This window comes from Cryptomeria japonica, chromosome 10, assembly GCF_030272615.1.
Source record: "Cryptomeria japonica chromosome 10, Sugi_1.0, whole genome shotgun sequence".
Classification (NCBI taxonomy): domain Eukaryota; kingdom Viridiplantae; phylum Streptophyta; class Pinopsida; order Cupressales; family Cupressaceae; genus Cryptomeria; species Cryptomeria japonica.
In genome coordinates this window covers 720949789-720967890 of record NC_081414.1, presented here as the reverse complement: position 1 = coordinate 720967890, position 18102 = coordinate 720949789, and the positions used below count along the sequence as shown (strand labels likewise).

General features: G+C 35.3%; 1 protein-coding gene across 4 annotated transcripts; it reads left to right on the top strand.

Moving 5' to 3' along the window:
* The first annotated feature begins 8265 nt into the window (after window positions 1-8265).
* Window positions 8266-10079, top strand: LOC131029036 (uncharacterized). Of its 4 annotated transcripts, none has more exons than XM_057959430.2 (3): window positions 8266-8791; window positions 9029-9662; window positions 9760-10079. In XM_057959430.2, the coding sequence occupies exons 2-3, from the start codon at window positions 9034-9036 to the stop codon at window positions 9767-9769; spliced, it is 639 nt and encodes a 212-aa protein (XP_057815413.2). In that variant the 5' UTR covers window positions 8266-8791; window positions 9029-9033; the 3' UTR covers window positions 9770-10079. The 4 variants fall into 4 exon arrangements, with proteins under 4 accessions (XP_057815413.2, XP_057815411.2, XP_057815412.2 ...); XM_057959428.2 differs by having other exon boundaries at window positions 8271-8724; XM_057959429.2 differs by having other exon boundaries at window positions 8719-8809.
* Window positions 10080-18102: the final 8023 nt, after the last annotated feature.

Here is an 18102-nt window from a genome sequence, read left to right as displayed (position 1 = left end):
ATTTGGTTGGTGATTGGGATGATTTGGGTGATAAGCTGACAAAGCAATTTGCAAAAAAGTCAAATCACCTGTCATTGGTTGAGAAGATGACCACTATCAAGAGGGCTCTGCAAGAGCATATGACAGATTTCAACTACCATTTTGAGTGAACATGGAATAGAATTCCTACAATGGTAAAACCCTCTCCTGAACATGCATTTTTATATTATCTGAGAGCTTTAAACGATGATGTTGTTGTTATGATTCAGTCTATGGGTGGGTTACATTACTAACAACTTATGATATAGCTATTAGAGCTGAAAATAGCCTTATTCATGCTAGTAAGATTGCCCCTAGGCCTCCTATGCCTATTTTTCCAGATATACAACCTTCAATGCCTTTGCAAGTACCTTCTATAGCTCATATACACACTGCTCTAGCATTAGGTTTTCAGAATCATGCTCAAAATAATGTTGTTACAGATCCTTCAAAGCAAATTCAAGAGTTAAAGGAGATGCTTATGAAGAATGCTGAAGAAACTCATCAAATACATCATACTATGTAGAATTTTGGCAATAAGCTAGTGAATATTGAGAAGAATCAAGGCCAAAATCAGAGGTATCAAGACCCATACCAAGCTCCTTATCAGTCCAATAATCCTAATTACCAGAATGACCCTCAGAATCAGAGGAGGAATTATAATAACAAGCCCAACCAACAGTACAATCCAAATACCACTAGTAATATCAAAGATATTGTACCTGCTCAGAACAATATGGCTCAAGATTATTGTTTTCCATGCCAACAAGCTCATAAACACATACAGTGGACATAGGAAATTCTGCTACAAATTACCAACAATTAGCTATAAAACATGGACAATGTGCTGCAACTAATCAACAATAGACTGATAAGGGGAACAACAACAAGATAAATCAAAACAACAAGTTTCCTCAAGTCAGCCAGCTGCTAATGGACCCCCTGTTGCTCAAAAAGTACAGATTCTGCCAAGAGGACAACCTACAACACCCAAACAATAGCAGAAAGATCACTATCAGGGTAAACCATCTCAAGCAGAGCCTGTTGTTTCAAAAAGACAACAAAAGGAAAAGTTTTCAAAGGAGCTAGCTACATAAAATGAGGAATACAAAGGTAAACTCACTGCAAAAGAAGAGGTAATGAAGGATTTTCTTATCTTACAAAAGGTATATACTCAATTACTTCCTCTTTCATCACAAGATTCTGTGCTTAAACAAGAAGAAAATCCAACTGGTATTTTTCCAAACCCAATCTTTGGTAAAAAATTCCTTCATTTAACACCATGTGTTTCATGCAAGATGAGCCCACATATAAGCAAGTTTAGGCCACCATTCTCCAAAAGCGGCCTCTTGAAGAAACTTCACAGGTTTATCTAATTGACCATGTTGAACCTCAAAAGTGATGCTATGATAGGCAAGACATGCTAGAGAAACAAGGTGTAAAGCAAGAGTTGGCTTGCCAAGCCCAGAATCAACAATATGAAATGCAAGAAAGACTATTTGAATATAATCTGAAGCAACAAATTGTTGTAAAGGAAATGATGATGAAGTTATTATTTTCCAAGCAAGAGGTTTTCCATGGTTGAACCACTGAATTTCACACAAGGTGAGTCTCCTAAATCTCCTAAATTTCAAATTCTCAGTTTTAGGAGTCCTCACTCATTTCAAGAACCTGTTCTCGAACAAGTGCATCCTTATAAAGAAATCATTCATGAAGAACCAATCCTTCTAGCTTTTGCCATCCAAAATCGGTCTATAAAAGAAAAACATCGCATATTTGCATTTCCAAGCTTTAGGAAACCTCAAGAACCTCAACAATACATTCTTGAACAACCTCCTTGTCCCAATACGATTAATCCATCCATAGAGGAGCCCACTGCTGTTGTGATTTACCAAAAACATCTGGTTATAGAACAACAAGAGGAGATATTTGAAGAGGCAAATGTAATTTTTTCACCTACTGTTATGTTTGTACAAGATCTAGAAAGTAACAAATCATATTTGTTAACAGAAGTGTTTGAGCATGATCAAGTACATAGAGATAAAAAAGGGTGTTCAAGTTCAGATTTCAAGTGATTTATTTGAAGAACTTCCCTTATTCATTAATGATGAGATTGAATGTATGACTATATACTAACATCATTATCCAGTTATGAGAAACAAGTAGTTGATAATCATCAAGATAAAGGGAAGATCTATGAGAAAGAAAATGAAGACAACGGGGTTGTAAAAGAGTTACAGGTTGGTATAGATACAATTTTATTTCAAGTAGAGCAAAACAATCAACAAAGCTTTGATTTCCAAGGTATAAATACTGAAGGCAATCAAGAAACTGTATTGGGAAACACTTTGCATGATGACATTGATCATAATATAGCTATAATCTCAAGTATTATTGAAGATTTTTGCTCTAACCTTGATAACGAATTTATTGGGGATTTTTACTCTAACCTCGATAGTGAATTGATACCTTTGGAAAGAAAGGATAATGATCAACATACTCAGGTAAAAGAAGCAGATATTATGGTTAAGGAGGCGGTCAACAGACAAGAAACCAACAATCAAGTTCCAAAGTTTAACATATCTAGAGGCTACCCAATCAGGCATCTAGCCAGCCTAGAAGCCAAGCATGAAGAAGCTGCTCAAGTAGTGCAAGTTGCAGCCCAAGTGAAACACACTTCACTTACCTACCCACTCCAAGTAAATAGCATACATAATTAGCTCAGTGAGGTAAGAGACGTTGTTTTCATTTTTAAGGATATATTGCAACAACTGGTAGAAAATATCTTCAATCTCCATTACTTCTTAGTTGTTCATTAGCTTTTGCAACATCCTAAGCTTGGAAGAAAAGGATGTTACTATTCAAAACCAGTGAATGGTTTTGTGTAACCAAGTTTCTTTCTTGGTTAAGGAAGGGTAGAGTAGCTGTTTTCAATTTTTTAGTTTCAGTTTGATTACTGTTTTCAATAAGTGTTGATGCACAGTTTGCAACTGAGAGGCAGAGCCAAAGTAATTTCAGTTTTCAGTTGTTTTGGTTTTGTTTGAAGTGTTGAGTTGCAATTCCAGATTTTGAAGAAGGCAAAAATGACTCATGCCCAATGGATTATGCAGGGCTACTGGTTTCTACTTGTTTAGTAGGCAAACACCCCTGAGAGGTCGCAAAAATGTTACAAATTTTTCTACAGTTAAATTTGATGGCCTAATGTGGCCTTATATATTCTAGATGGAGAAAGGTACGCAAAAAAAATAAAAAATTACCAGTTTCTCATTTTTTACATCATGGTTTGAAAGTCAAAAATTTGTTTCAGATATGCAAGAACTTTAATGAAATAACAACAAGCTTGCATTGGAGAGATGTGCAAATACAATATTTTTATTTGCTGTCATAAATGAACATGTATGCCATACAAGTCTGTCATTTTCAAATATGCAATTGTTTAAACCAAACAAGAGATATACAAGTATAACATTGCATGAAACACATTTTTATTTATGAAAGAAAACTATTCACAAGATCTCGCACAAGCCATGGGAATAGTTGAAAGAGATACATCAACATAGAACAGTAAACATATAAGAAATAAGAGGGTTATGTGAAGGAAAGACAAGGAACCCGTCATTGCCCGAAAAGGTCAACAAGTTCCTTCTGATAGTTGACTAGCATCTCTTAGAATCCAAGTACCTTGATGTCCGCTCAAATGAATGACCTAAAAAGTGAGAGGAGAAAAGATTTGTTAGAGCTCAGGGTTACTTGCCTCGCCCTAACATACATGCTATTATTTCTAACATGCTCACAGTGCTATATCAAGTCAATGCATAGAAAATGCCATAAGATAAAAACTAATATCATGTTTTATCTAATTTGTTTGTTCACTGTGTAGGTATAAGACATGTTTCAATTTCATGAATATCAAATATGTGGGAAAAAATGGGCTCCCACAAGGGTTGATCTCTGCATACCAATCATCACTCACAGGGTGACACTAATGAGTTGTTAAACAAAGAATACAACAATATTCATGGTCCCATTTACTGTCACTCAATGATAGTATAAACTGTCATCCAGTGATGGTGTATACAACAATGAATGAGGCTGCACTCAATAGTCAACAAGTGACTAGAGTCAACATATGAATGAGAGAGAAGAAAGAAACACATTAGACTGATGTTTCATTTTCACATGTCAAATAATGTCAGATTATACAATGTAAATTAGCATCTACCTAGAACAGTAAAACAATTACCTAAGAGCTTATGACTGTGATAATCATTCAATACAAGAAATAACAGTGTATTCAGAGAACAACAAAAGAAAATATAGATACAGTCTTCAAAAAGGGGACAATCTTATGTAAATGGTCATTTGATAGATACAGTCCAAGTATGTTGAAATGATAGTCACAACATCATTCTTTAACAAGCATAAGCTAAACACAAATCAGAGCAACAATTTCCATGATGAAATACAATAAAAACATTGATAGGGATATAAGGGCATTACACCAAGAGCAATGATCATAATGATCACACAAAGTGCATGGCAAAGAATGTCACAATCCACAACCATGCAACATCAAAAGACTGTTAGGACATTCATCATTAATAGGACATTATAGAGAAGATAATGATTAAATGTTGGAAAACAAATAATGTGCTGAGTTATCAAAGCCCTTACTATAGCAATCATAGGGTAGTAAGGTCACTTTTCAAGAACAATAGACATATGACATCAAATAGGGAAAGTGCATTCAAGAGATTCAAGCCTGTCAATGATAATAATAGTAATAACAGCTATGCCAACTTGTAGCAGTGCATGTATGAGCATACATTAAAGACATACCATGGTCATGATAACCAGGAAGGACAATCATGAGCATTTGGAGGTATCATTTTAAGGCAAAGTTTGTTCCACCAAATAATACAATCATATGAATAAAAGCTAAAAAAGTAGTCATGGTATCCTTGTATTAGGCCTATTTAAGGACAATAGATTCTTGACTAGACTTAAAACAATCATGATGAATAAAGACAAAGTATAACAGGATCAATATAATAAGATATAGTGGTGCCCACAGATAAAAATGTATAACCTCATTATCATTGCTACAAAATATCAAGGAAAGAACACTCCAATGCAAAATATGATAGTCCTCCATTCAAAAGGCCACAATATACAGTGACACTTTAGCAGTCCCGGGGATGTTCTTTGACTATAATCAAAAGCATACACAGTCAACCATGATTGACAAAAGCATGAACTGTTATTGTAGTAAGATTCAAAGGTTTTGAGCAGCATTCATGTGAGTACACATCATTTCCCAAGTGATGAAAGTATCCACATAGGAGTGTAGATTTGAGAAAAAGAAAGTTATAGGAGATTCATCAAGACAGGAAGCCGACTTGATCTTTTGAGGTCTACTTTCAAGATAGACAACCCACAAACTTGAAAGTATTCCCATGTTTCACAGGATTGTTGAGTTTCACACTTAGCCATCACGGGTGCAATCCTTCGTGACAACAAGACATTTCCAACAATCTTGAGCAAACTTACAATTGAGAAGTAAATGATTCTTTGACTCTATTTCCTCATTACATAAGATACAATTGAAGAGATGTGCTATATTTAATGAAGTCAATCTATCACTTGTTAGAATTCGACCTTTAATGGGAAGCCATGCAAAATCTCGTGCTTTTTGAAGGCCTACCCCTATCTAGCAAAAGGAGAAAACTTTGAATTGGTGATTATCATCTTTGTTGGAAAGAACCTTATGGATTTGTTTCATAGTGTAAGAGCCTATTTTTTATGGCATCCAAATTAGTTTGTTGCTAGCATTTTTTAAATAAACCACCCTATTCTTGAGCTCTTGTGAAAGTAACTTCTATTAATGAGGTAGAGTTGACACACTATAAATGTCTTTCCACTGAACTTTGCATATACCATTTGGATAAGAGATTTGGAAATAATCACTAACTTTACATCCTCAAGATGACATTAGAGTTGATTTTATCTCTTCCATACCTTCCATACGATCCAATGGAGGGAAGCCATTCCACGAATCTTCCCAAAAGCATACTAATTTACTATCATGAATTGGCCATGTGAAGTTAGGGAGAAATACCTTCCATACCTTCCATACGATCTAATGGAGGGAAGCCATTCAATGAATCTTCCCAAAAGCATACTAATTTACTATCATGAATTGGCCATGTGAAGTTATGGAGAAATAGTTCCCTACATTTGAGGAAGAACTTTCATATTTGAAACCCTGAGGGGGGTCAAGGACATTAAAAATTCTCCCCGACTCCTCTGAACCTAAATATTGGGCTCTAAAAATGGATTCCCACACTGATTTGTTATTAGAATAGAGTTTCCACACCAACTTAGCTACTAGAGCTAGGTTCCTATGATCAACTTTATGAATTCTAGCTCCCCCACAAGCCTTAGGAGAGCATACTTTGTCACAAGCCAACAAATGAATTTTGCTTTTCGGATTTTTGTTGCCTTTCCCAAGAAACTTATTCAAGTTAGTTTCTAGCTCTGATTTAACTTGTTTTGGCATTGGAAGGACATACATGATATAATTTGGAATAGTTGCCAATATTGATTTGGTCATCAAAATTCTACCCGCCAATGAGAGCTAGGTATTTTTCCATGAGGCAATTATATTTTTAATTGATGATGAAATGATTGACCAAAAACAACCTTTATTGTAGCCTAAGAATAAGGGGATACCAAGATATTTTTAAGGAAGAGAACCCTGTTTAAAACCAAGAACATTTGTTAATTAGTTAGCTACTTGTGAGGAAGAGTCAAGAAAAAACACTTTGGATTTAGTTGCATTAATCTTTTGCCCTAACACCTCACAATATAAATTTGAGGTCTTCTTAATAATTAGTGTCTCCTTGATAGATGCTTCCCCAAAAAGCATTGTGTCATTTGCAAACAAAGTGCAAATGCAAGTTTTGGATCTTGCATTGCATTGTTTCCATATTATTTAGATTTACATTTGCATTAATCACAATTGACAATATTTATTAGGTGGTTGTTGGAATCACTAAGGGATAAGTTCTATTAGGTTAACTCTCATAAAAGAATTAGCTTAATGGTAATGCCAATGATAAAAATAACAATTTTAAATTTGCAAATGTGCTCAAGTAGTGTAGTGCTAATTTAGACTCATTTTAGTACACCAAACAGAGTGTTCAAAACATGCTTTTCTTCAATCCAAATGATATTTTGTTAAAGATTGTTAATGATATATGATTTTGATTAAATTCCTCTAGAAACAAGTACAAAACATACATCACACAAATGTGTGCTTAGTTGACTCTAGGGAAGAAAAGATGGGCAAGAGTCAATAAAAAATTGAATTAAAATTTTCGAGGGTAGTTGCAATATTAATCCCATACCTTGGAAACAATCAGAGACATAAAAATGGAAAAACCAAGGTGGACAATAAGGGTATAAGGAAGGATGCATGGGTTGGCGTAATAAACACACAATTTGAATAAAGATATAAGAATGAGTGGTAAGTATTAATAAGGTAAGGAGATAAATGCATACAAATGCACTGGGAAAAAAAAATCAATTCCATAAAGATTACTTTGTTTATTATCATATAAATGTATTAATCTATTCTCTTAAAATAACATAAATACAATTTAAAACATTAATGTTAAAAAATCAAAGACATGAAATTATTGTGATGTAATTCTGGACTCAATTTCATAGAATTTATTTGCATCAACATTTTGGATCACACTTCATAATAGATTCAATAATGAATAGATGATCTGAAACATTGATACAAATAAATTTTAAACAATTGAATTCAAACGTACAGCATAATAAATTCCAAAGTTGTATTGCCAGAAAAAGCTGATCACTACTGATCAATCTTTTAAAGTGCTGTATGGCTTTGCATAAGGTTATTCATATCTATTTAAATATTGCTCGCCCGACCCGAGATAACATATTTTGTGCAATTTGCACTAACAAAGATCACTGAGGAGGATCTGGTGGCATTAATGGAGGGAAATTCTAGTTTGTTTTACATGAAGATAAGACAATGGAAGTACGATGTGCAAGGAAAGAACTGATTTAACTTTAAATGCAAAACAGGGGATTGCTGTCTTGTAATGGGGAGATACCACTAGCAGTCGAAGATACGCACTCAAGTGAATATCTCCATAACTCTTTGACTGGAATTCATCAACTCCATTAAGAAAGAGAGTAGAATGATTTTCTGTGCATATGGCGAGATGAACGAGGAGATCCATAAAAAAAAAATTGTTAACAGTAAATGTCAATTGAGGAGGAGATTCTGGATGGCATTAGAAAAGTTCTGTTGAAAAGATTTAAAAATCTGTTCTGTTTGGGTAAGTGTGCCAGCAGGAAATTGGCCGTTTTTATCGTTTAGCAGGTGGCCCAGGAAGCGTGCTGGCTGCGCTGACTCCTAAATGAGAAGCAGTTGCAACAGGAAACGGACTGTTGTTGTAAAAGAAAATTAAAAATTTGCAGATTCCCACGACACCCCATGTGATGTGATGTGAGCTGAGAGATGATACGATCTTCTCTATTTTCAAAATTATTAGTCCTTTGAGAGGCTACAGTTATTTGCAGGTCATGTGATCCCTGCTCTGCTCAAAGGGAGTTTCTTCAAATCAGGCCCTGTTATTTCTTCTGATCGTTCATTATATCTCTCAGGTATGCTCAGATCAGTACTCCTCTATCAAATTCACAGCTGGTGTTGTAAGAATCTCTGAAATTTGAGGTAGATAGCAATTTTGAGGTAGATAGCACATACTTCAATGACTTGGATTAAGTTAAATGTGTTTGGAGTCCTGTAATGCTTCATATAGTCTGCTGAGCTTACTAGTTCATCTGAAGTTGTGTTTTAAAAAGTGGGTCTGGATAAACTTGACGTGGATCACATTTTTAATAGAGTGTACATGTTTTTTTCTGTGTTTAGATCATAAAGGTTTGATTTTGGGTTTTTGGGTTTTTGCAGAGAAGATGGGGAATGCTTTGCTACAATGTGTGAAACAGTGCAGTCATGGAGATCCAGCAATAAAAGTGATGAAAATGGATGGCCAGATTTTGAAGTATGAAGGTCCAATGTATGCAGAGGAGATTTTATGCAACTACCCAAATGATGCCATCTTCCATTCTGATTCATTCCATCGTTTTGGTGGGCGTTGCAGGCCTTTGTGGGATAATACAGAGTTAAAGGCAGGGGAGCTGTATTATTTGATCCCTCATCCTCCTGCAAAGTCCCGTGAGTTTTTGGAGAGTAGCTCCTCTGAGACTCAGAATCAGACCCACCATAAGAGATGCCTTCCTCGATCTCTGTCTGGTTTCAGAGATAAGAAGCCCTCCATAGAGATCATTCCTTCTCCATCACAAGATGGGGTGGTGAGATTAAAGCTACTGATATCTAAGAAAGAGCTTGCTACTCTTATGTCTGAAAGCACAGATGCCATGACTATGGTGGAGAGTATTGTCACCCCACTTTTGACAGAAATGGAAGCAGGCAACCCACCAAAGGCTTCTTATTTTTCTTCTCCTGCTGTGGCTAGAAGTGGAGGTGGGGGTTATTCATGGAAGCCTGAACTGGAAAGCATTCCCGAAATCAATGTCACCTTGTATGTATTCCACCATAACCAGCTTTGAAATCAATTTTTTTCTAAGGAAATGTCCATAGATTTGAATCATTTTTCATTTGGGTTTTTCGATGTGCAGGAGCTCTTAACCAACAGATAAATGAGATGGACCTGGTGCTCAGATAAGCACGTCCTTGATGGTGGGTCGTGCTCTCAGTTTTGGTTCTTGTAGCGTATGAAATGCTTTGCTTTGAGGATTTAACGTCGAGCCTTCTGTCACTCTGAAAAGCTTGTTTTCAGTGAACTAGCTGCTGGGCGGTTTTGTTTGTACAGGGAAGTGAGACTAGTGAGGCTCAATAGATTTTAGCAGGTTTTGTTTCAATTCCAACAATTTTGATGCATGTTTCTCTGGCATCATGTAACATGAATCAAATGGCTAGTATAGAAATGTTTTTCCAACGCTTAGCTTGTATAAGAGATCACTTACCATGAATGTGCATCATGCAGAAGAAACACATTGTATCTTTGAATTTATATCCCATCAGTATTACTATCAGTAAACATTGCCTTGAGTAAGAAATTTGACTCAATAACTAAGTGTTCACTGCAACTTACAGAAGGCTCAAAGCTGTCCTTCCCTACCATATTTCCTTTTTCACTTCCCTTTGGACTGTTAGACAATCAAATTTGCAGCATAATGCTAAAATGATTCTTTAATTGATATATATTTGAGATCAACAAACAACAGCCATTTTAGCATTTCACTAATGCTGAGTATCAAGTTTTTACAGACCCTAGCATCAAGTGAGCATCATTCTTCTCTTATCTTCTTTCTGATGAAAGATTATGAAGTTTAATCTGAAATGTGAAAGAAAAAATTCATAATCAAAACCAGAAACTATGCACAATCATTTTCATTTGTTTCCCAGTCAAATGTTGATTGTTTTTTTTCAGAATCTCTTACAATTGACTTCTGAACACTGAGCTTAAAGCTTTTGTTGATTTTACTGTTTTTAGTTCTAGTTAAGCCATTGTAGCTGGGGTTTAGGTTGACCTTATTTGTGGGGTGACCAGGTTATGCTTGCTTAAGCTTATGGTTTATATAGTCTACTGTACCATAAGCATATTAAATTTTACATGCACATGTTTTGGCTTGCTCAAGCTTGTGGTTTATATAGTTTACTGTACTATAAGCTTACTAAATCTGATCCAGTGTAAACAGTCATGTGGCCTAGCCAATTTTTATATTTTAAGGGGAACATGTCTAGTGAAATTAGATGGTTGTCAGGTTGGAAGGAGAATTTACAAGTACACATGCACATGGTTTTTGAGTAGAATTAGTTTAAATCTCTGTAACAGAAAGAAAAAGAAAACATTAAGCCTCTCCCTTCACATGGATACATGGATGCAATTTATTTTATTGAGTTTGTTTATTTTATTTTCATTTGACTTATTTGTTTTCTTCGAGTACATTGTTTTGGTCTTATGAGATTAATAGTTAGAAATTTTGCACTTGAAACTGTGTAAAACATTTCGGATCATACTACATTATCCATCATCAGAATGCAAGAAATAGATAGAAATTAATAGTTTACAAACTATAAAGGTTGCTTATAGAGTTTCTTTTTGTCAAATCCTTACCTGATTAAACTATCTTTAGCTTATAGCTTCTACATTAAACTTATAATCTCCAGCTTATAACTAGCTGAAGTATTAACAGTGTAAAATTTACTTGTACTGCTTCTATGTGTTCATTAGGCAATTTTATGCTTCTTCAGTTATTGACTTACTGGTATGAGCCCCCAAAATTTGAGAGGTAGGTTATATGGATCAAAAGCATATGAGTAATACAGACCTTTATTCCCATCTAACTAGTTTCTATTTCAAGCAATTTCACAAATTGTGATGGCGTCATCATTTAACCACAATACTTTATAGTGGTTACTCACACCAATTGAGGGTTGGGATCCTACACGAGCATAGTAAGACGAATACATCCTTCTCACTGCCTTAATTGTCATAACACAAATGGATTGGGCCCCCCTTAGTAAAACAAACACAACCTTTGTGGAGGTTGAATATTGTATATAAGTTCTTTTTGGAGTTTTGAGAGAAAAAGACACTTTTTTAATGGTGAATTATTATATCTATATCAATTTTCATTGTGTTTGTTTTGAAGGATGATTTTTTTGTTTGTTAAATTTAATTGATTTTAATTTTTATTTAGTATCACATATAAATAGTCACACATTTTCATATGCTTGTCATTTATTGCATCCTTACTTGCACCTATATCTATACATTTGATTATAACCTTGAGATGTGCACCTTCCTATCTTGGGACTAATCTCAAGGGGTTCAAGATTAATCTTTGGATTTAAAAATTAAAAATCTTCATTCATGCCCTTTCGAGTAGTGGGAAGTCAACTTAGTAGACAATGGCATGACTTATTGTTATTGAGTAGACATTTAACTTGTAATAATTAATAAGGAGAGTTCATATGGTTGAACAAGGAGAAATGATTATAGGAATATTTCAAATTTGAGCACTTAAAGAAGCTCATTGCATTGATATTTTTTCATAAGAAATTTACATGTTCGAGAATGTAGAATGTTGTCTTCAAACATCCACCCAAGGTCATAAGGTCAATATGACAAGGCGTTTGATCGAAGAGAACTTTACCTTTGTAATTTGACAACTTTCCCAAGGAATTTTTAAATATTGTCAATCCTTGTGTATCTGCAATATTAGAGATTGAGGTCATATAGGTTATAAGTCACATGTATATTTTGTTAGGGTGATCGCATGCGTTATAGAGGGATCTTGTGCATCAAGTCATTCCAATGATGCTCGAGTTCAATAATCCTAACAAAACAACATTTTAGAGCATGTAGAACTTAAAACACTTATTGGGCTATAAGCATTAATTTTTAGACTAAGGCACTTGAATTTTTGCACGACAATAACTTTCATTCTTCAACATTGTTAAGTAAAGGAAACATATCTTTTGCATTTAATTTCTTAAAATAATATTTCAATTTTCTTGAACTTTGAAGATTGGTTTATGTTAATTGTACTTTGATTATTGCATATATTTTAATTAGCTTAGATTAATCCACTTAAATTTATTTATTTCTTTGCACTTTTTATGAACCCAAGTTTTTCATTTTCTTTATTATTTTTAGATCTTACTAGGGTTGTGTTCTTATTTATTGCTACTTCATTATGATATATTTCCTTCTAGGGTTTGCATCTTTTTATTGTGTAAGCTTTTGCCCACCTTGTTAACCCTTGAATTCACCTCTAGGCTTTCAATCTTTTATTGCCATTTAAAATTTTTTATATCCTTCATTTTATATTTTATTAGGATTTGAATCCACCCTTATTTGTGTATCATTGATATATCCATGTTAGGGCTTGGACTTACATTGTCTCATCCTTATATGCCTTGATTGCACTTCATTGATACACCATTTTATCATGGGTTCTCATAGTCCTTAGTGACTATTCATGCATAATTTCAAAATTTGAGGTCTTTTCACACTCGTTAATTTCTATCCCTCATCCTTGATGCACTTACGACTTTTTATCACATGCATGGGGATGCATCTTCAATGAAGATGTTATTTGTTATGATTGTGAGCTCTCCTAAGTTTCATAGAGTTTGTTATTACTTATCCTTGTATTTTAAACAAACTTCACTTTGTCATGAGTCTCATATGAATTGTATTCATCCCATGACATTTGATAGCGACTAGCACATGCCTAGTGCAAATTTATCATGAGATATACATGTGATGACCACTTATGAGGTTGCACCTTCCCTACATATTCATGGCATAATTATGCCCATATGCTTCTCTTATATGACATGATACCCTATGTGCATAAATGCATGCACTTGAAATGAATTACCTTCTATACATAATGCATTTTATGATGATCACATTTTTGCATCTCATGTCAGGGATATGGATATCCATTATTCTTTCACACAATGGTGTCTTACATGATGAACCATGATTCTATACATCTCAATGTTAGCTCATTTTCTTCTCATGTAGCTCATATTTATACTTTATTACCTTACCATACATTATACAATGACATTATGGGTTTTTGTGAGGGAATATTACTTTATTATGGTGGTACTAATGATACTTGTCTACATATTAAATTATTTCTGATCACTTATTTTGAGTAGTTGAAGGACAAAATCTTATTGATTAGTGAGTTATCTTAGTGGTAGAGCATTACAATGGTTTGATTAATCTTGTTTTCTTTTTTGCTTCATTATGAATCTAGAATATGCTTTCATTGCTTATTTTTTAAACCTAGAGTCCACAAGTGTTATCATGATTTATCTTGATCACTATTTTCCTTTTATCCATATGGCGCATACATCTACCAAACCTATCTTTCATTGAATGATATACTCTTTTGAACTAGCTAGAGGCCACACATATAGTATTATAACTACATTTGAAACACATTCTCACTACCTCATCTCTTGTCAAATCATGCAAGGATAAATGTTTTTTGTGCCTATCATCATACACATGGATATTCTAAGGACAAAGAGATTACATTCAAATACAAAGTTTAAGAACTTACAAACAAAAGGAAGATAAGCATTGAGTATACTCATGATACCATACCCCCCTCATTTAACAAGACAAATCATATGGAAAAAAATCATGTGTGTCATGAAATTGGTCTTTTTCACTATAGCATGCCTTATATTGAGATTACACATGACATAAAGGAAAAACCACTTGATAAAAATAATGACAAATGACTTCGTCAATTAGGGCATCCTCACGTATCATTACTTGCCACATTATTATTATTTTTCTTTCTTTTCTTGGATTCATGTTTTTATGTTCTTGATTAACATGTGGATGACACAACGACACCTTTAGTGGTGCATGTTGACACAAGTGACTCTAAGTACATGTTGTGCTTTTCACATCACTTCTTCCTTGCATTCAGTATCATTTATACTTGGACCTTTTTTATGTCATGTTTGTTGTGATCCCCCTTGCTTATTTATCAATTCACCTTATGAATTTACACTTGACCTTTTTTATTATTCCTATTTTACACTTTCATCATGTTTTCCTTGTCTCGCTCAAGGGCATATTTCTTATATGACTTGGCATGTTTGCTCTTATGCTTACTTATATGCTCCTTGTTTATCACTATGCCCTTACATTGCTTGTTGTATGTGAGGATGAGGAAAATGGTTAGAAGATTAGATGCATAAACTAGATCATAAACACATTATTAACATTCACAATACACAAATAACCTCTTTTATACCTTCTTTTTGCACCTCCTCCGATTGAGCTAGAAGTGGAAGTTGCGCCCTTGTCTCCACTTGATTTTCTCCTTGATGTTGAGGGGGGTGGATTGCTCTCCAAAACACAACAAGATGATAATGCTTAAAGGGTGGATAAATGGATTAGGTTTGGCAAGATTTTGGCATAACAATGGTGTTATTTCTTGGGCTCAAATGGACAACATGACAATATGAAAATTATGGATGCTTTGTGAAGGGAGGAGACTGCAATTTATAGATTTGAGGGGCCTAGAATGGATGGCTAGGATTGAAAGGAGATGGATGGCTAAGATTGAAACAAGGATTTAAGGGGACAAGTGGGAGATCTATCCAAGAGATTTTCCATAAAGGCATTTCTTGTCTCCACACTTCTCAAGTACATGGGGAAGAGATCCCCAAGTACCTTAGGAAGAGGAGAAAGGAATTAAAAATTCTTTGGGAGAGGACAAGAGGAATTAAAAATTCCCAAGAAAGAGTGAGCATTGGAAGAATAAAGCATATATGAATTAAAATTCCTTGGGAAGAGAGGACATGGGGAGATTAAAGGAGTTTGAAATTTCTTGGATAAACAAAAATTGGTGGCATTTAAGGTTGGTAGGTGAAATGGGAAAGCCATTTATGGCAAAGAGTTGACCCATCCCTAATCATGATGATTGGGAATATGCAAATGATTAAGGGGAGTGATTAGGTGAGCTAATAGAGGATTAGGATGCAAATGGATGAATCAGGAGGATGGGACAAAAGGAGAGAGAATTAGTGGGGGAATTTAAAATTGAGGGAAATGATGATCATGATTAGACTAAGATTAATTAGGCTAAGTGATGGTGATTAGGAGGAATATTTGTAGGAATCAAGGTATTAGCTAATTGATTGGAATTAGTTAACTAATCAGGATTAGATGAGAATATTGACTAAGGTTGGGAATACATTTTTAGAAGAATTGGATATATTTAATTTCATAAATTAATTATATGACTATAGTGAAAAATTAATTAAAATATAATTTAATTAGTTATGAGAAGAATGAGGGCCGACATAATTAATATGATTAATTATGCGAAAAGACTAAATTAATTTAATATTAATTTAATTAATTTTAGACGTTTACATTTTGCTCCTCTTTTACGTGATGACAAGGTTTGACGACAGGTAAAAGAAGCCAAAGGGATGCCCCCTCGAGAATTTAATAGGAAAATTTTGAATTATATGAGAAAATTCTTGATAAAGAAGAAAACAGTGGAAGAAAAAATGAGGAAAAAGATGAGAGGAAAGAGAAACAGAAGAAGGGAATGGAAAAAGGGGGGAAAAGAAGTGGAGAAAGGACGATGGAAGGGCAAAAGAAAGGCTTATATAGGCCACATGGGGCCCATAGGAGAGTCATTTTCACACACCCAATTACATGAGTAGTAGAAAGTCCAGAGCAGAGCCAGCAAAGATGGTGCAAATCCCATGTCACGAGTAGCGTAGTGATTGGGTTAGATTGTTCCAGCGACTGCTCAAGTATGAGCCACCAGTATGTACCCCTAATCCAACCTGTCATTTGAGTAGATAGGCATTTATTAGGGGTATTAAATGAGGGGAAACCTATCGAGACACAGACATAGGGGCGCATGCGCAAGTGTCGATTTAAGATTTGACGTTTGTGATGTGCAAGAAAGGGAAGGGGAAAAGGCAAACTAACAAATGACATCTACACCTTGAAAAATGACACAAGCAACATAGTTTTGATGTCTCCATAGGGAGAAAAACTGTCTCTATGGGAAGAGATATGGGGGAGAAAAAGGGGGGGAAGGATTAAAGGGATATGCATGGGATGCCTCAAGGTACTGGGAGGGGAAAAAAGGGAAGGCTAGAAATAAAATGGCTGATATGAGTTCATTCATGGATGTAGGAATCATTAGGTCCATTGCAATCTTGGGAGTGTTGGCCCTCGACTATGCACTATCAATGCAAATTGAGCAGTGTGGAGCGAATAGTCTTAATACAGGCTGAATTGCAGTGGGTGCATGATTGACCGTAGATTTGAGCCCATACAACTATGATGACTGCACTCATGGAGCGAGGACACATTGATACATGTTCATTTCATTTACCTACATGAGAGACATCTATAACCTTAGAGGATGTGTGGTGCATATTGCGAGTGCCCATTTGAGGAGTGATCCCAAAGTATTGACTAGACCATGGGGATCACTACCTACACCATCTCTGTCAAATAAATGAATTTCGATGGGCTGAAAAACATGGATGATACTAGAGCCAGCCATGGAGCGACATCAACAAATTTATAGATTGGTGTTATGTAGGTTTATTAATGGACGGATGATGCCCAACCTCAGTGGGCATGGTTTCTCGATTGGTTGGTGCAAGTGTCTATATTATATTATGGAGGATGGTGTTTAGATCACCCGAGGGTATACCATACTAGGGCAATTGTATCACGGTATTCACATGTGTGTCTATTGAGGGTACAAGAGCCTAGGTATCAGAGTCACATTGTTACATGTATGGGCGTTTGAACATATAGTTGTATGTCAGCCATTGGGAGTTAGGGAGCGGTGACCATAGTTTCCTTATGTAGATAAATATGGAGGTCCACTACATTACATTCAAGTAGGCTTTGTGGGCTATTGGCAACAGTGCATGAATGAGATAACGGATTTAACATGGAAACTATAGAGGTTATGTGAGCAATGGGCCAATGATGCCTATTATCTATCCTTTGTACATACATAGTGTTGGTTGATGGGATGGATGGTCCATATTTTAGATTAGTACCTGCCTCATCGGGTGATGAGACAATTCGAGCTACAACAAGATATAGTTGGTGAGGATCTTACACACCCCCTGGTTACATGAGAGACAATCACATGGGGGATTCCATAGGCCTATTCCTCACACAAATTAGCTTCATAGGGACAATTCTAGTGGACTAGGATTCAAAGCTAGAGGTTATAGATGTTGGGACTACAGGTGCATATGCAACATGGTGGGAGTTCCATTGATTGGCTTGACTGATGATTCCAAGTGTACTGGGACCAGATGAGGCTTCTCTAGTGGTCGATCAGGTTGTTGGAGGAGATGGGGATGATGGAGAAGATGGAGGAGAGGGATGCAGAGCTGGAGAGGCCAGAGGAGCC